The following is a 19,934-nucleotide window of genomic DNA, read 5'->3' on the forward strand; positions in this document are numbered from 1 at the left end:
GCAGTGCTCCTTGATGCCACACCACTGTAATGGCAGAATTTAGCTCGTTCCAGCCTGTACCATCATTTTACGTGATCGTGGCTGATCAAACTTAGTCCTGTGTTGCCACTTCATTCCTTATACCTTTTGATTCCTTTGGCCCTAATAAATCCATCTATCTCCTTTTTGACAATGTTCAATATTTTGTCCTCAGTCATGATTTGGAGGTGGCAGTATTGGACTGGGGTGGACAAAGTTAAAATGCTCACAACACCAGGTTATAGTCCAACAGGTTTAATTGGACGCACTAGCTTTCGGAGCGCTGCTCCTTCATCTGGTGATTGTGCAGTATGCTCCACTTATACTTCACAACCACCTGATGAAGGAGCAATGCTCCGAAAGCTAGTGCTTCCAAATAAAGCTGTTGAACTATAACCTGGTGTTGTGTGATTTTTAACTTTGTCCTCAGTTGCTTTCTGTGGCAGAGAATCACCTTACTCACGTGATGTGAGGCATGTGCTGTTAGCCTATCTGTAAACAATGGCTGATTACTGTCCTGTGCTGACATGGACTGTGATCGGTTTTGATAAGGGGCAAGGGGTCTTTGAGCGGATACACTCTATTTATAAACAAGAAAACATTCCTGTGTGCTTCCTCCAGCTACCAGTGTGGAATGTGAAGATAACTTGGCTTTGTTCTGTTTCGATCATTCCACCGGCTGTGGAGGTGAGGATCAGCCTTTGATTGGACAGGTTAGTGTTAGTGATCACTGGGGAGGGGTGCTTGTCTCTGCAATGTACAATGGGGCCATTAGCACCTGATAAGGCAGTGGCTGCAGCTTCACTGAGTCGTTATGCACAAAGTCTGCCCCCACACGCACATGCACTAAAGCTCGGGGGAAAACATCTGAGGATGTATCCGGTGAAGATGTACAACCACTATTACAAACTCTCCTGGCTTCTGTTCACTCAGAAGCCTCAGAAAGTGGCTTGGCTGGAAGAAACTGAGAGTGTCGAGAGGTATCCCAGTCAAAAGATTGGACCTCACAGAGCAGCCTATTCTGGAAGCCAGTATGCAGTTGTAAGTGTCTTTAACTTATGTTTGCTTGTCGTGTCTTTAGAGTTTTGTCGGCTGGTGTGGCCCAGAGCTGAGAGTTGTGGAGCACAATGTGCTGTAAATTCCTGATTTGGAGATACCGGTATTGGACTGGGGTGGACAAAGTTAAAAATCTCTCAACACCAGGTTATAGTCCAACAGGCTTAATTGGAAGCACTAGCTTTCGGAGCATCGCTCGATCACCAGGTGGTTGTGGAGTATGAGTGGAGCATACTGCATGACCACCCTGATGAAGGAGCAGCACTCCGAAAGCTAGTGTGCTTGCAATTAAACCTGTTGGACTATAACCTGGTGTTGTGATTTTTAACTCTGTAAATTCCTGTCTGTCTTTGCCCCCTCCACACCCCCCCCCCCCCACTAAACTTTTGAAAATCTTAGCTCTTCCCCTATTTTAATTCTGCCTGTTGGGTGGTATTAAGGTAAAATGAATTCTTGGCTTTCCCCTCCCCTCCCCTCCCCTCCCCTCCCCTCCCCATCTCTCTCCTCCTCCCCCCCCCCCCCCTCCTCTCCTCCTCCTCTCTCCCCCAATCCCTCCTCCTCCTCCCTCCCCCCTCCTCCTCCTCTCTCCCTCCTCCTCCTCTCTCCCCCCCTCCTCCTCCTCTCTCCCCCCAAATCCCCCCTCCTCCTCTCTCCTTACATCCCCCCTCCTCCTCCTCCTCCTCTCTCCCCACATCCCCCATCCTCCTCCTCCTCTCTCTCCACATCCCCCATCCTCCTCCTCCCCCATCTCCCCAAATCCTCCTTCTCCTCCTCTCTCACCCCAAATCCCCCCCTCCTCTCTCTTTCTCTCCCCCCCCTCCAAACCCCCCCTCTTCTCTCTTCCACCCTCCCCAAATCCCCCCTCTTCTCTCTCCCCCCTCCTCCTCCTCCCCTCTCCCCCCAAAAGCCGCCTCCTCCCCCTCTCCCCCCAAAAGCCTCCTCTTCCCCCCTCCCTCCTCCTCCCCTCTCCCCCCCAATCCCCCCTTCTCTCTCTCTCTCTCTCTCTCTCTCTCTCTCTCTCTCTCTCTCACACCCTCCCCCCAAATCCCCCCTCCTCCTTTCCTCTCTCTCTTCCACCCCATCCCTCCTCTCTCTTCTCCCTCCCCCCACCAAATCCCCCCTCTCTCTCTTCTCCCCCCCATCCCCCCCTCTCTCTTTCCCCCCCTCTCTCTCTTCCCCCCCCCATCCCTCCTCTCTCTCTCTCTCCCCCAAATCCTCCCCCACTTCTCAACTGTCTGTAACCACCACCTCCCAAAAATTCTCCACCTCTGTTCTCCTGCACGTGCCTGATTTAAATCTGTTTACCACTGATGACTGCTTTCATCTGTCTGAGTCCCATACTTTGCATTCTTTATTTAACAAATCAATTAATGTGTCTCTTCCCCCACCCCCTCCCCCACCCCCACCAAATTGCTATTTAAATCCCTGTCTCTTCAATGTTAAAAATCACACAACATCAGGTTATAGTCCAACAGGTTTATTTGGAAGCACTAGCTTTCGGAGTGCTGCTCCTTCATCAGGTGGTTGTGGAGTATAAAGTCGTAGGACGCAGAATTTATAGCAAATATATAATTTCATTACTATAAATACTGCGTCTTATGATCTTATACCTCACAACCACCTGATAAAGGGGCAGCGCTCCGAAAGCTAGTGTTTCCAAATAAACCTGTTGGACTATACGCTGGTGTTGTGATTTCTAACTTTGTCCACCCCAGTCCAACACCGGCACCTGTCCAACACCCCAGTCCAACACCAAATCCTGTCTCTTCGAGCTAGCTACAGTTTAACATCCTAATTTCAGTTACATCACACTGTAGGCTTTTGCTATAAATTTTGTCTTACAATTGTGTCCTCCACAACCACCTGATGAAGGAGCAGTGTTTTGAAAGCTAGTGCTTCCAAATAAACCTATAGGACCATACCCTGGTGTTGTGTGATTTTTAACTAAATCCTAACATCTGAGTGACAGATTTTGATTGTGTTTCTGTGAATACCTTTGGTGGCACAGTGGTTAGCACTGCTGCCTCACAGCGCCAGAGACCCGGGTTCAATTCCCGCCTCAGGCAACTGTGTGGAGTTTGCATGTTCTCCCCGTGTCTGCGTGGGTTTCCTCCGGGTGCTCCGATTTCCTCCCACACTCCAAAAATGTGCAGGTTAGGTGAATTGGCCATGCTAAATTGCCTGTAGTGTTAGGTGAAGGGATAAGTGTAGGGGAATGGGTCTGGGTGGGTTGCTCTTTGGTGGGTTGGTGTGGACTTGTTGGGCCGAAGGGCCTGTTTCCATACTGTAAGAAATCTCATCATTTATAGATGCAAGTGATTTGGTGTTAGGGTTTATTCTAACGTGTACTGTGCACTGCTGACAGCTGGGTAAACACACCGATATGCGTTCAAGGAGTGTGGACTTCTGAGGGGTTTGAGGGCACTTTAGCCTCAGCCATGTTGCTGAGTGTCTAGAGTCACATGTAGTCAGGATTGAGTAATGACAGCTAATTTCCTTCCCTAGAGGACGTGGCTGAAGCAAATGGAGTTTGATGACGATCAGTTATACCACTGTTTCACTTCTTTTTTTAATTCCTTATATTTCAATTCCACTAGTTGCTGCAGAGGTATTTAAACCTGTATTCTGAGAGCATAGGTAGAGATCTCTGTATTCCTAGTTCAGTGAGTTTAGCATTGCCTCCTCTCTGGTACGCTGTCTCCAAGGCATTCTGTACATACCTTCTCCCTAGGTATCCTCTCGTTTTAATGTAAGACCACTGAAGGATAAAGGAGAGAACTTGTGTTTGGAGGTAGAGGATGTGGGTGAGATCCTAAATTTGCATCAGTATTCACCCAGGAGAAGGAAAGGGGCAAATTTCTTTTACACAGTGGTACGAGTGTGGAATATGGTGCCAGGAGTGGTGGTGGAGGCAGATATGATGTGAGTTTAAAAGACTTTTAGATAAGCACATGAATATGCAAGGATTGGAGTGATATGGGCCAAGGGCAGGCACACGCCATTAGTTTAATTTGGTATCATGTTCGGCATAACATGGTGGGCAGAAGGGCCCATTCCCCTACTGTACTGTTCTATATTGAAAGCAAAAAATGCTGGAGATCACAGTAGGTCAGACAGCATCCATGGCGAGAGAGCGAGCTAACGTTTCAAGTCTGGATGACTCTTCAGAGCTGTAAAATGTGGAGGGAACAGCACTTATGCTGTAGTTTGGGGTGGTGGGGGAAGGTGTGGGGGTGGTGAGGTGTCAGGTGCTGGAGGAGAAAGGATGCTGATAGTTGAGATTAAGTGATCAGAATGTGAGAATGGTGTGTCTAACATACAGTCCCACTGGAGTGGGGGGGGGGGAGGGGGGGAGAGGACATGGTGACAAAGATGCAACAAGTAAAATGGAAGAAATGAGATTTGGTTCACGGTTTAAAGGTATTGAACTCAACATTGAGCCTAGAAGGCTGTAAAGTGCCCAGTCTGAAGATAAGATGTTGTTGCTCCAGTTTGTGCTGTGATTCACTGCAGCATGTCGAGGGACGGACACATGGAGCACACGACCGAACGCTGTGTTAAAATGACCGGCTTTGTGAAGGTCAAGATCCTGCTTACGCACAGACCGGAGGTGTCCCACAAAGTGGTCACCCAGTCTGCGTTTGGTTTCTCCAATGTAGAGCAGGACACATTGGGTGCAGTGAATACAATCCACAAGATTGGGAGGAGGTCCAGGGGAAATGCTGCTTCCCCTGGAAAGCCTGTTTAGGCCCTTGGATGGGGAGCAGGGAGGAGGGGAAGGGGCAGGTATTGCATCTTCTGTAGTTACATGGTTCTGTGGGGGGGAGGGGGAACTGCTGGTTGTGGAATGGACTAGGGTGTCCAGGAGGGAACAGTCCGTGCACAATGCAGACGGGGAGAAGTTCTATGTTCTACTTGCCGAGAGACACTGAGGAGAGTTGCTGCTTGTCTGACTGGATCAGCTAGGAACACAGATCAGCCTCATAACCTTCCCAGTTTGAGACACTGAACCATTCAGCACATTAGGAAAACTGCAATCCCTTCAAGTATTTCAATTTGAATGGGGGTGGGTGGAGGAATAGTGAGCCACCAGAGAATGCTAATTCAGCATCAACTGCGGCATTGTGGCTAGCTCTGGACACTTCAGGAGGGATGTGAAAGAATTGCTGGTAAAATTCACATGAAGGGCTGAGTGAAACGAAAACAGTGAACATGTTGAATCCAGTGTGACTACTTCAGAAATAAAAGAAGCTGGAAAGTCTTGGTTTTTAGGCTGTTGACAGGAGAAGTGAGTGGTCCAAGAGGTGAGGGTGATCAGAGCAAGAGATGGTAAGGACAGCAAATTTGTATGCGGAAAGTAATGTGATTTTAAAAATAGTTAATCTGCTTTCTAAAATTATTTCATGGGATATGGTCATCGCTAGCTGGCCATCATCTTTGAGATGCTGAGGGTGAGCTGCCTCCTTGAACTGTTTACCGTCTTTGGCATGTAGGGACAACCATAGTGGTGTTGGAGAGGGTGTTCCAGGAGTTAGACCTAGCAACAGTGCAGGAGCGGCAAGATATTTTCAAGTCAGGATGGCGAATGCCTTGGAGGGTTGAATTGATTTTGATTTGATTTATTACTGTCACATTTACCTAGGTGAAAAGTTTTGTTTTGCATGCAGTACAGGCAGATCATAGAACAGAGCAAGGAATACAATGTTACGGCTGCAGAGAAGGCGCACAGAGAGCGAGATCAGCGTTAGATGTGAAATTTGACAGCTCCATTCAGAAGTCTAGTAATGGAAGGGAAGAAGCTGTTCGTGAATCTGGTTGTGTGTTTAAGCTTTTGTATCTTCTGCCTGACAGAGAAGTTGGGAGAGATTGTAACTGGGGTGGAAGAGGTCTTTGATTATGTTGTTTGCCTTTACAAGGTCGCGAGAGGTATAGATGGAGTCAGTGGATGGAAGGTTAGCTTCTGTATGATCTGGGCTATGTTCACAACTTTGTAGTTTCTTACTGTCTTCGGCACAGCTGTTGTCATACCAAGCTGTGATGCATCCAGATGGAATATTATCTATGGTGTATCTATAAAAATTGATAGGAGTCTTTGAATCTCCTTAGACTCCTGAGAAAGTAATGGCGTTGTGCTTTGTGAACTGTCACATCATTTTGGGTGGGCCAGTACAGATTGGTGGTCATCGTCACTCCTAGGAACCTGATGCTCTCGACTCTTTCCACCTCAGTAGACAGAGGCATGTCCTCCATCTTGGTTCCTGAAGTCAATGACTATAGAGTCCTAGAGATGTACAGCATGGAAACAGACCCTTTGGTCCAACTTGTCCATGCCAACCAGATATCCCAATCCAAATTAGTCCCACCTGCCAGCACCCGGCCAAACTCTTCCTATTAGCTCTTTAGTTTTGCTGATATTGAGGGAGAAATTGGCATGTTTACACCACACCACCAACCACTGTGTATTTTGCCTGTATTCTGTCTTGACATTGTTTGAAATCTGTTTAACAGTAGTAGTGTCGTCCAATAGTGGTTGGTATTGGTTAAAAACGAGACACAGGACAGCATTCCTGTTCTTTATAATGGTTTTGAGCGTCTCAGTTTAAGGACAGATGGCACCACTCCCTCACACTCTGTGCTGGGAATGCCCACTAGAATTTTATCCTCTGCCGTGGTTGTGGGTATCTTCGCCGAGCTGGGAAGTTGATTTAGAATCGGAGATGTACAGCACAGAAACAGACCCTTCGGTCCAACTCAGATATCCCAACCCAATCTAGTCCCATATGCCAGCATTTGGCCCATATCCTCTAACCCCTTCCTATTCATAAAGAACAAAGAAAATTTATAGCCCAGGAACAGGCCCTTCGGCCCTTCAAGCCTGAGCCGATCCAAATCCATTGTCTAAACCTGTTACCCAATTCCAAAGCATCCATATCCCTCTGCTCCCCATCTACTCATGCATCTGTCCAGATACATCTTAAATGAATCTACCGTGCTTGCCTCTACCACCCCTGCTGACAACGCGTTCCAGATGCCCACCACCCTCTGTGTGAAGTACTTGCTGCATGTATCCACCTTAAACTTTCCACCTCTCTCCTTGAAACCGTGACCTCTAGGAAAAAGCTTGTCGCTATCCACCCTGTCTATACCTCTCATGATTTTGTAAACCTCAATCAGGTCCCCCCTAATCTCCTTTTTTCTAATTAAAACAATCCTAACCTACTCAACCTCTCTTCATAGCTAGCACCTTCCATACCAGGCAACATCTTCGTAAACCTTCTCTACATCCTCTCCAAAGCGTCCAAATCCTTTTGGTAATGTGGTGCCCAGAACTGTACACAGTATTCTAAATGCGGCCGAACTAAAATCTTGTACAATTTTAACATGACTTGCCAGCTCTTATACTCTTGACCACTCTATCCACCTGCACAGCGACCTTCAGGGTACAATGGACCTGCACTCCCAGATCTCTTTGCCCATCAACTTTTCCCAAGGCTCTTCCATTCATTATATAATTTGCTCTAGAATTAGACTTGCCTAAATACATCATCTCACATTTGTCTGGATTGAAATCCATCTGCCACTTTTCCGCCCAACTCTCCAGTCTATCTAAATCCTCCTGTATTCTTTGACAGTCCCTTATGCTTTCTGCTACTCCACCAATCTTCGTGTCATCTGCAAACCTGCTGATCATACCAACAGTGCCCTCTTCCAGATCATTTATGTATATTACAAACAACAGTGGCCCTAATACTGACCCCTGTGGAACACCACTGGTCACCTTTCTCCATTTCGAGAAACTCCCTTCAACTACTACTGTCTCCTGTTGCTCAACCAGTTCTTTATCCACCTAGCTAGAACACCCTGCACACCATGTGACTTCAATTTTTCCATTAGTCTACCATGAGGAACCTTATCAAATGCCTTACTAAAGTCCATGTATATGATATCTGCAGCCCTTCCTTCATCTATCAACTTGGTCACTTCCTCAAAGAACTCCATTAAGTTGGTAAGGCATGATCTCCCCCTCACAAAACCATGTTGCCTATCACTGATAAGCCCATTCTTTTCTAAATATAAATAGATCCTATCCCTCAGTACCTTCTCCAGCAACTTTCCCACCACCGACGTCAGGCTCACTGGTCTGTAGTTACCCGGAATATCCCTACACCCTCCTTGTACAGGGGAACAACATGAGCAACCCTCCAGTCCTCCGGCACCTCACCTGTATTTAAGGATGCCACGAAGAGATATCTGTCAGGGCCCCAGCTATTTCCCCTCTCGCCTCCCTCAGCAACCTGGGATAGATCCCATCCGGTCCTGGGGATTTGTCCACCTAAATAACCTCTAGCCTACCCAACACATCTTTCCTATATACTCATCCAGATGCCTTTAAAATAATGCAATTGTACCAGCCTCCACCACTTCCTCTGACAGCTCATTCCATACACACACCACCCTCTGTGAAAGAGTTGCCCCTTGGGTCCCTTTTATATCTTTTCCCTCACACCCTAAACCTAAGAACTCTAGCTCTGGACTCCCCCACCCCAGGGAAAAGACAATGTCTATTTACCCTATCCCTGCTCCTCATGATTTTATAAACCTCTGAGGTTGCCCCTCATCCTTCCATCCCTTTGAGGTGGCATGTCACCTGGACAGAAGGTGAAACGTCTGCAAATCAACTTCCCAGCTTGGCGAACATACCCACAACCACAACAGCCAGCACCCGAGTTACAAATCTTTACACAATCCTTGAATTTTATCCTGTAGTCCAAACATTCAGATTTGAGCTAAAATTTTCGAACTTGATTGAAGTGTGATCCCTTGGGCCATGAATGTGATCACCTGAACTCCATTCGTATGTTTCCTGTTACGTTATTGCTAATGGAACCCAACTCCTTAGAAAAAGGAGATCAGAGAGGAAACAAGGGATTATGGACAGGTTAGCCTGCCTTCCGCCATAGGGAAAATCCAAGAGCCCAGTATAAAAGATTTGATAATGGAGCATTTGGGAAAGAGTGAATGGATTGATTAGAGTCAGCATGGATTTATGAAAGGGAACTGATGCTTGAGAAATCTACTGGAATTTTAAGCATGTCATGAGTAGAGTTAGTAAGCGGGAGTCAGTGGTGTGGTTTGATTGGACTTGTAGAAGGTTTTCAATAAGGCCCAGAAGACATTTAAGATGTAACATTAAAGTGAATGGGATTAAGGATAGTGTACAGATATGGATAAAGAACTGAATCTGAAAAAGAGTCTTAACAGACTCAAAGCATTAACTCTTGGCTCCACAGATGCTGCCAGACCTGCAGAGTTTCTCCAGCATTTTCTTTAGTAGAGTACTAGTTGGTGCATGAACAGGTATAAACAGGTAGTAACTTGTAGGATACTGCTGAGTTCAGTGCTTGGACCCCAGCTATTTGCAATATATATAAATGATTTAATGAGGGTACATCTGAGTTTGTAAACGACACAAAGCAGGGTGTGATGGGGGTGCAGCATGTGGAGAGGAGGGTGAACTGTAAAAAGAATACAGAAATGCTTAAGTATGATTTAGACAAGTTGAGTGAATGGGTAATGCTTTGCAGATGAAGTTATACTATGGATAAATGTGAGGTGGTTCACCTTCTGAGCAAAAATAGAAATGTCAATTATCTTGCAATAAATTGGGAAATGGGGAAGTGCAACAAGACCTGGATGTCCTTGTGCACCAGTCACTGAAAGTACGAATGCAGGTGCAAAAGGTGGTGAAGAAGGCAAATGGTATGTTGGTCTTTGCAGAGAGAGGATTTGAGTACAGGAGCAGTAATGTACTGATGCTGCAACTGTACAGGGTATTGGTGAGACTACACTTGCAGTTTGGCCTCCTTATCTGAGGAAGAGGGGAGTACAGCGAGTTTGTACCAGACTGTAGCCAGGTTTGAGTCTTCCAAAGACTGTTGTCTGTCTAGTACCTGGGTTTAGGATATCTCATCTGAGTTGCAGAGGAACTTGGAATTGGAGAGGAAAGGTTCGCATATGTGCCAACGCTGTGGGGGAGTATGATCATCCAGGAGCTAAATTACAAAAAGGTAACAATCTCCAGATTACTACCTGAACCATGAGTTAATTGGTAAGGAGACAACAAAATTCAAGAGGTAAATGTGGCTGAAAGATTGGTATGGGCGACACGCGTTTGAATTCTTGGGACATTGGTGCCTGAACTGGGAAGGAGCAAGTTATTTTGATGAAACTGGCTCCACTTGGAACGTGTTGGAACCAGAATGCTGGAAAATGATGCTAGAGAAATAGTAATGGGGAAACAAAGAAATGGTGGAAGAACTAAATATGGTACTTTGCATCAACCTTCATGGCGGAAAACACCAGTAGCAGACCAGAATTCAAAGTAGACAGGGAGCAAGTGAATATAGTGACCCTCATTAAGGTGAAGATGCTGAGAAGGTCGAAAGGTCGGCGAAATATAAATCATCTGGACTGCACCAAGTTCTGAAGAGGATAGCTGAGGAATCTTTGGATTAAGGGAGAGCGCTAAAGGACTCTACAAAATCCCAGGGTGAGGGATTCAATAACGAATTTGGATCGGGTTTGTTCTTTAACAAGACAATGTAATGCCACTGTTTAAGAAGGCAATCAGGCAGAAGACAGGAAATCTGCTGGCTGGTTAGCCTGACCTCAGTCCTTGGTAGGATTTCCAGAGTCCGTCCATTAAGGATGAGGTTGTAAAGTCAACATGGCTTCATCAAGGGGAGGTCATGCCTGACAAATCTGTCAGACGTCTTTGAGGTGGTAATGAGCAAGTTAGATAAATGAGAGCCGATGAACATGACCTACTTGGATTTCCAGAAGGCCTTCGACTAGGTGCCACAGAGGGAGTTGGAAAATCAGAGTCTATGGTGTTCGAGGCAAAGTACTGGCGTGGATAGAGGATTGGCTGAGTTGCAGAAGGTGGAGAGTGGGGATTGAACTTTTTTTCCAGGATGGCAACCAGTGACTAGTGGATCCACATGGGTTAAGTTTGGGACCACAACTATTCACGTTATGCATAAACGATTTAAATGAAGGAACTGAGGGCTTTGTTGCTAAGTTTGTGGATGACACAAAGATGGTTGGTGAGAGAGGTATTGTTGAGGAAGATGATGAAGTGCTTATGGCCGCAGAAGGACTTGGACAGGCCAGGAGATTGGGCAATGAAGTGGCAGATGGAATTTAATGTGGGAAAAAGTGTGGTTATGCACTTTGACAGGAAGAAGAGGTGTAGATCATTGTCTAAATGGGGAAAGACTTTGGAAATCTGAAGCATAAAGGTTCTAGGGAGTCCCAGTTCACATTAACATGTGCGTTCATTTAGCAGTTAGGAAGTCTAATGCAATGTTAGCATTTATTTTGAGGAGGATGGAATGCAAGAACAGTACTACTGAGGCTGTATAAGGTTCTGGTCAGACCAGAATATTGAGTTGTTTTTGGCCCTGTATCTAAGGAAGGATATGTTGCTATTGGAGGGGTCCAGAAAGGGTTAACAAAAATAATCCTGGGAATGAAGGGCTTGTCATATGAGGAGCACTTGAGGACTCTGGGTCTGTACTCGATTGGGGTTTAGAAGAATAAGGAAGATCTGATTGAAACTTACAGGATACTAGCAGGCCTGGATAGAGTGGATGTAGAGATGATGATTCCACTAGTAGGAGAGACTAGGACTCCAAGGCACAGCCACAAAGTGAAGGGATTCCTTTAGACCTGAAACAAAGTGGGATTCCTTCATTTGGAAATTGGTTAATCTGTGGAATTCATTGCCACAGAAGGCTGTGGAGGACAAGTCGTTGTCTGTATTTAAGACAGGTTCATGATACGTAAGAGGATCAAAGGTTATGGAGAGAAGGCAAGAGGATGGAGTTGAGAAACCTATCAGCAGTGATTGAATGGTAGGGCAGGCCCAATGGATTGAATGGCTTAATTCTGCCCTGTACTTTATGGTGCTGTGATTACTGGGATGACAGGACTGGTCTATGAAGAGAGTTTCAAAAGAATGAGGGGGAATCATAAAAACCTATAAAATTCTAGCAGGACTGTACAGGATAAACACAGACAGGATGTTCCCCATGACCATAGAGTCCAGAACCAGTGGTGAATGGAAATTGGATAGGCCATTTCTTACTAAGATGAGCCCAGCAGGAGGTCATTGTATACGTTGGAGCCAATGACATAGGAAGGGAAAAGCTTGTGATTCTGAAGGGAAAATATAGAGTAAGGCAGGAATTTAAAAAGGAGGTCCTAGAGTAGAAATATCTGGATTACTCCAGGTGCTACGAGCTAGTGAGAGTAGGAATAGGAGGATAGGGCAGCTGAATGCATGGCTGAGGAGCTGGTGTATGGGAGAAGGATTCACATTTTTGGATCATTGGAATCTCTTTTGGGGTAGAAGTGACCTGTACGAGAAGGACAGATTGTACCTGAATTGGAAGGGGACTGATATACTGGCAGAGAGATTTGCTAGAGCTGCTTGGGAGAATTTAAACTAGTAAGGTGGGTGGGGGGTGCTGGTGGGACCCAGGGAGATAGTGAGGAAAGAGATCAATCTGAGACTGGTACAGTTGAGAAAAGAAGCGAGTCAAACAGTCAGGGCAGGCAGGGACAAAGCAGAGAACAAGGTAGGACTTATAAATTAAACTGCATTTATTTCAATGCAAGGGGCATAACAGGGAAGGTTAGATGATCTCAGGGCATGGTTAGAAACATGAGACTGGGATATCATAACAATTACAGAAACATGGCTCAAGGATGGGCAGGACTAGCAGCTTAATGTTCCAGAACGCAAATGCTACACAAAGGCAAGGGAAGGAAGAGAGGAGGGGGAGTGGTGTTTTTGATAAGGGATAGCATTACAGCTGTACTGAGGGAGGATATTCCCGGAAATACATTCAGGGAACTTATTTTCGTGGAACTGAGAAATAAGAAAGGGATGATCACCTTATTGGGATTGTATTGTAGACCCTCTAACAGCCAGAGGGAAATTGAGAAACAAACTTGTAAGGAGATCTCAGTTATCTGTAAGAATAATAGGGTGGTTATGGTAGGGGATTTTAACTTTCCAAACATCGACTGGGACTGCCATAGTGTTAAAGGTTTAGATGGGGATGAATTTGTTAATGTGTACTAGAAAATTTTCTGATCCAATATGTGGATGTACCGACTAGAGAAGGTGCAAAACTGACCTACTCTTGGGAAATAAGGCAGGGCAGGTGACTGAGGTGTCAGTGGGGGAGCACTTTGGGGCCAGCGACCATAATTCTGTTAGTTTTAAAATAGTGATGGAAAAGGATAGACCAGATCTAAAAGTTGAAGCTCTAAAATGGAGAAAGGCTAATTTTGACGGTATTAGCTAAGAACTTTCAAAAGCTGATTGGGGGCAGATGTTCACAGGTAAAGGGATGGCTGGAAAATTGGAAGCCTTCAGAAATGAGATAATGAGAGTCCAGAGACAGTATATTCCTGTTAGGGTGAAAGGAAAGACTGGTAGGTATAAGGAATGCTGGATGACTAAAGAAATTGAGGATTTGGTCAAGAAAAAGAAGAAAGCATATGGCAGGTATTGTTAGGATAGATTGAGTGAATCCTTAGAAGCGTATAAAGGCAGTAGGAGTATACTTAAGAGGGAAATCAGGAGGGCAAAACGGGGACATGAGATAGCTTTGGCAAATAGAATTAAGGAGAATCCTAAGAAGAAAAGGGTGACTGGTGAGAGAATAGGGCCCTTCAAAGATGAGCAAGGCGCCTTTGTGTGGAGCCGCAGGAGATGGGGCGCTACTAAATGAGTATTTTGTGTCAAGTGTTTTCTGTGAAAAAGGACATTGAAGATATAAATGTAGGCAAATAGATGGTGCCATCTTGAAAAACGTACATATTACAGAGGAGGAATTGCTGGATGTCTTGAAAAGCATAAAGATGGATAAATCCTCAGGACCTGATCAGGTGTGCCACAGAACTCTGTGAGAAGCTAGGAAAGTGATTGCTGGGTCCCTTGCTGAGATATTTGTATCATCGATAGTCACAGATGAGGTGCCAGAAGACTGGAGGTTGGCTAACGTGCCACGATGTAAGAAGGGTGGGAAGGACAAGCCAGGGAACTATAGGCCAGTGAGCCTGACGTCGGTGGTAGGCAAGTTGTGGGAGGGAATCTTGAGGGACAGGATGTACATGTATTTGGAAAGGCACGGACTGATTAGGGATAGTCAACATGGCTTTGTGCGTGGGAAATCATGTCTCACAAACTTGATTGAGTTTTTTGAAGAAGTAACAAAGAGGATTAATGAGGCAGAATGGTAGATGTGATCTATATGGACTGCAGTATGGCGTTCGACAAGGTTTCCCATTGGAGACTGGTGAGCAAGGTTAGATCTCATGGAATACAGGGAGAACTAGCTATTTGGATACAGAACAGGTAGAAGATTGAGGGGGGTGGTGGTGGTGGTGGTGGTGGTAGAGGGTTGGTTTTCAGACTGGAGGCCTATGACCAGTGGAGTGCCACAAGGATCAGTGCTGGGTCCACTGCTTTTCATCACTTACATAAATGATTTTGATGTAAGCATAAGAGGTATAGTTATTAAGGTAGTAGATGACACCAAAATAGGAGGTATAGTGGGCAACGAAGAGGGTTACCTCAGATTACAACAGGATCTTGACCAGATGGGTCAATGGGCTGCAAAGTGGCAGATGGAGTTTAATTTAGATAAATGCGAAATGCTGCATTTTCGGAAACTAAACCCGAGCAGGACTTAAACACTTAATGGTAAGGTCCTAGAAAGTGTTGCTGAACCGTGGCATGCAGGTGCATAGCTCTTTGAAAGTGGAGTTGCAGGTAGATAGGATCATGGAGAAGGCGTTTGGTATGCTCCCCTTTATTGGTCAGTTAAAAATCACAACACCAGGTTATAGTCCAACAGGTTTATTTGGAAGCACTCACTTTCAGAGCACTGCTTCATCAGGTGGTTGTGGAGTATCACCTGATGAAGAAGCAGCGCTCTGAAAGCTAGTGCTTCCAAATAAATCTGTTGGACTATAACCTGGTGTTGTGATTTTTAACTTGGTACACCCCAGTCCAGCACCAGCACCTCCAAATCATTTATTGGTCAGAGTATTGAGTACAGGAGTTGGGAGGTCATGTAGCGGCTGGATAGGTTATTAGTTAGGCCACTTTTTGAATATTGCATGCAGTTCTAGTCTCCTTCTGATCGGAAGGATATTGTGAAACCTGCTAGGGTTCAGAAAAGATTTATAAGGATGTTGCCAGGGTTGAAGGATTTGACCTATAGGGAGAAGTTGAACAGGCTAGGGCTGCTCTCCCTGGAGCATCTGAGGGGTGACCTTGTAGAAGTTTATAAAATCATGAAGGGCATGGATAGGATAAATAGGCAAAGTCTTTTCCCTGGGATGGGGGAGTCCAGACTAGAGGCCATAGGCTTAGAGTGAAAGGGAAAAGATATAAAACAGAACTAAGCGGCAACTTTCTCTCACGGAGGCTGGTGCATGTGTGGAATGGGCTGCCAGACAAAGTGGTGGAGGCTGGGACAATTACAGCATTTAAAAGACATCTGGATGAGTACATGAATTGAAGGGTTTAGAGGGATATGGGCCGGGTGCTGGCAGGTGCAACTAGATTGGGTTGGGATATCTGGTCAATGTGGATGAGTTAAACTGAATGGTCTGTTTCTGTGCTGTACATCTCTATGACTGTAGGAGAAATGTTGTCAGCCAGAGAGTGGTGAGCCTATAGAATTTTTTTTAGATTACTTAGTGTGGAAACAGGCCCTTCGGCCCAACAAGTCCACACCGACCCTCCAAACAGTAGGTGGGCGGCATGGTGGCACAGTGGTTAGCACTGCTGCCTCACAGCGCCAGAGACCCGGGTTCAACTCCTGCCTCAGGCAACTGACTGTGTGGAGTTTGCACGTTCTCCCCGTGTCTGCGTGGGTTTCCTCTGGGTGCTCCGGTTTCCTCCCACAGTCCAAAGATGTGCAGATCAGGTGAATTGGCCACGCTAAATTGCCCGTAGTGTTAGGTAAAGGGTAAATGTTAGGGGTATGGGTGGGTTGTGCTTCGGCGGGTCGGTGTGGACTTGTTGGGCCGAAGGGCCTGTTTCCACACTGTAATGTAATGTAATCTGATCTAATCTTAAAAAAACTCACCCAGACCCATTCCCCTACATTTACCCCTTCACCTAACACTACAGGCAATTTAGCATGGCCAATTCACCTGACCTGCACATCTTTGGACTGTGGGAGGAAATCGGAGCACCCGGAGGAAACCCACACAGACACGGGGAGAATGTACAAACTCCATACAGACAGTTGCCTGAGGCGGGAATTGAACCCAGGTCTCTGGCGCTGTGAGGCAGCAGTGCTAACCACTGCTGCCCAGAATTCTTTGACACTGAAAGCGTTGAGGTGAAAACATTGAATGTTTTAAAGAAGGAGCTAAATATACGTAAGGCTAAAGGGACCAACGGGTTGCTGAGCTGGATGGTCATCCATGATCGTATTCAATGGCAGGGCAGTCAGAAGGGGCTGAATGGCCTCCTCGTGCCCCTAATTCTTACATTCTTATTTATTAGTTGTCAAGACTTTCTGTGATTCCTTTTGTCCTGTGCCTGTAGGCTCTGCTGATAGAATTGTGGAAATTTCATGGCACAGAAAGAGATCACTTTGCCCATCATGACTGCGATTGTTGTAAAACACACCATCCAACCCTAATTCCACTTCCCAATGTAGTTGGGCCGGTTCCACTTTTCACAGAAGTTGAGGTTTCTGTTTCTGCCAATCTTGCAAGCATTGAGCTTCCGAGCACTCCCAATAGCAGGGTGAGAAAATAATTTCTTTCAACAGAAGTCTTTCAACATCTCAAACAAATCTCCCTTCGGCCCACTCTTTTCTAAGGAGAACAACCCCAGACTATCAAATGTTATTTTCCCCAGTATCGTAAATCTTCACTGTCTGATCCTTCCTTTGATCAGGTGACCTGGATCTTTGGAACAAATGTTTTTGTGTTTGCCAACCAAAAGTGTGCTTGTGTTCTAACCTGGCTCCCTCTTTGCATTGTAGACAATGGCAAACAGAGTGCTGGAGGATGAGTTTGTGCGAAACTTAGCAAAGCTGCTCCGAAACCATGGTAAGTCAGATGGAGAAACTTCTTCCTGTGGTGCGGGACAGTGGGAGGCTCTGGGACAAAGCGGCAACACTTTTAAAATTGAGCCAGGTCGTCAAGGAGTGAAACACTTGATGTCAGGTAGATGACTGAACACTTGGAAAAACCAGTGTCAGTGCAGTTTCACAAAGGTCAGGTCGTGGATGACAAAGTTGCTGGAGTTCTTTTGAGGATGTAACTAGCGAGATGGATAATGGGGATCCAGTAGATGTGGTATATCTGGACTTTCAGAAGGTGTTTGACAAGGTGCTGCATAATACTCTGATCTAAACTGTTAGATCCCAGAGGGTTAAGGGTAGAGTATTGGCTTGGATAGAGGATTGCCAAAGTCAGGATAAGTAGGTCCTTCTCTGGATGGCGAGCTGTAACTATCAAACTGCCGCAAGTTTCAAATTTTGGGTTACAGCTATTTACAATCTGTGCTGGAGATCATAGCAGGTCAGGCAGCATCCATGGAGAGAGCAAGCTAATGTTTTGATTCTAGATGACTCTTTATCAGAGCTTTACAAGATTCATCTAGACTCGAAACATTAGCTTGCTGTCTATCCGTGGATGCTGCCTGACCTACAAGCAGGGATAGTGTAACAGAGCAAAATTCACAGCTGATACTAAACTAGGTGGGAAAGCAGGTGATGATGAGGAGATAAAGAGTTGACAAATGGATCTTGATGTAGGTTTGCTCGCTGAGCTATAAAGTTCGTTTTCAGAAGTTTCATCTCCCATACAAGGTAACATCATCAGTGAGCCTCCGGATGAAGCACTGGCATGGCTCACTTTCTATTTGTGTTTAAGTTTCCTTAGGTGGTTGATGTCATTTCCTGTGGTGATGTCATTTCCAGTTCTTTTTCTCGGAGTGTGGTAAATGGAATCCAGGTCAATGTGTTTATGGATCTTGTGGATCAAGATGGATCTTGATAGACAAGCAGAATGGCCCAGAGTCTGGCAGATAGAGTTTAATGTGGATAGGTATAGCAGGCCAGACAGCATCCAAGGAGCAGGAGAATCGATGTTTCGGGCATAAGCCCTTCTTCCTGCTTATGCTCAAAACGTTGATTCTCCTGCTCCTCTGCTGCCTGGCCCGCTGCACTTTTCCAGCACCACACTTTTCAACTCTGGTCTCCAGCATCTGCAGTCCTCACTGTCTCCTAATATGGATAGGTGCCAGGTTGTCAATTTTGGCTGGAAAAATAAAAGGGCAAATTGTTATTTAAATGGGAAGCAGATTGAAAGTGTGTCAGTGCAGAGGGATCTGGGTCTCCTTGTGTATGAATCACAGAATGTGGGTACACAGCTATACTGTATAATAAGAAAGGCAAACAGAATCTTGGCATTTATTGAAAAAGCACCGAATTATAAAAGTAAAGATGTGTTATTACAATTATATAAGGCGATGGAGTGATCATACCTGGAGTATTGTGTCCGTTTTTGATCTCCTTACTTGAGGGAGGATGTGGTGGCACTGGAGGCAGTTCAGAGGAGGGTCACCAGGTTGATTCCAGGGATGAAAGGGCTGTCGCATCAGGAACGGTTGAATAGTTTGGGCTTGTACCCACTGGAGTCAAGGAGATTGGGGGAGGGGGGGATCTGATTTGAGGGATAAAATGCAAAAGGGGAGGGATAAAGTGAATGGTGAACAGCTGCTCCCCCTTGTGGGACTGGCTTGAACAAGAGGTCAGAGATATAGAGTGAGAGGTGGGTGGTTCAAAACTACTTCTCTCTGAGAGTTGTGAATCTGTGGAACTCACTGTCCCAGAATGCAGTGGAGGCAGAATCAATCAACAGATTCAAGAAAGGAAAAGGTATGTTTCTAATGAAAAGCAGATAAAGGGTGATAGGGAGCAAGAAGGAGACTGGGGATGAGGATGAGATCAGCCGTGTTCATGTTAAAGGGAGGGACAGGCTCGAGTGGCTGAATTGCCTACTCCTGCTCCTAATTCCTATGTTCCTGTGAACCCATTGTCATGAAGTGAATCCATACTTTCTATCCACCACTACCCCTCACTGAAATTAAGTACATTCACAGATTTTTGGTAAAACAGTCAAACAGTATGTCCTGAAGTGTGTAAATGGTGTAGAGCTACAGATAAATTGTTATCTATAAAATAAGGTGAAAGGGCTGAATGGCCTCATGTTGTGTTAGGATGTTTATTTTAATTACAGCCTGCACTGATAACAAGTGAACCTCAGAACTTGAGAGGTGACTGAAATTTTCATTGAGGGGGGAGGTACCTGATGTACTGAATTTATACAAATTGCAGCTTAGGGCTTAAACCCTGGGGAATTTAGGGTTTAGAAACTAAAAGATTAAAAACAAGTGGGACAATTTCTTTTTAACTCTAACTCTAAAGATAATGAGATTGTGTAATGTGTTACAAACACAGGAAATGCTGGAGGTTTCCAACATCTGCAGTATTTTGCTTTTATTTGTGTGATATGTTACCAGGTTTGCAGCAGATAATTAATGCATTTCCTGGAGAAAAGGACGTTAGCAAGATGTTAGGTAGGTGGGAATTGCTCTCTCAAAAGGTTTGTTGGGTTTAAAGGTCAAGTTCCAATTTCTTAAATATTCTGTGTTCTTCTCATGAAACATTGTGCACCCCCAGTGCCCAAGTTCCTTCATAATTGCCAACAGGGGTTGGGATGACATTTGGTGTCCAGGAAAAGTTGTT

The 19,934-nt window shown here is 45.4% G+C and overlaps 1 protein-coding gene across 4 annotated transcripts in view; it reads left to right on the forward strand.

Annotated features, from left to right (window-relative positions):
• Positions 1 to 765: 765 nt before the first annotated feature.
• The window catches only part of stk11ip (serine/threonine kinase 11 interacting protein), a 109,082-nt gene continuing 89,913 nt past the window's right edge, over positions 766 to 19,934 (forward strand). For all 4 annotated transcript variants that reach the window (XR_011961726.1, XM_072579997.1, XM_072579999.1 and 1 more), the window contains exons 1-2: positions 766 to 1,059; positions 17,163 to 17,229. Coding sequence is in view for 3 of the 4 variants with exons in the window: in XM_072579997.1 (XP_072436098.1) it covers positions 781 to 1,059; positions 17,163 to 17,229 (346 nt within the window). In the remaining variant the exon portion in view is untranslated. The remainder of the gene's footprint in view (positions 1,060 to 17,162; positions 17,230 to 19,934) is intronic.

The sequence above is a fragment of the Chiloscyllium punctatum genome, chromosome 10, assembly GCF_047496795.1.
Source record: "Chiloscyllium punctatum isolate Juve2018m chromosome 10, sChiPun1.3, whole genome shotgun sequence".
Classification (NCBI taxonomy): domain Eukaryota; kingdom Metazoa; phylum Chordata; class Chondrichthyes; order Orectolobiformes; family Hemiscylliidae; genus Chiloscyllium; species Chiloscyllium punctatum.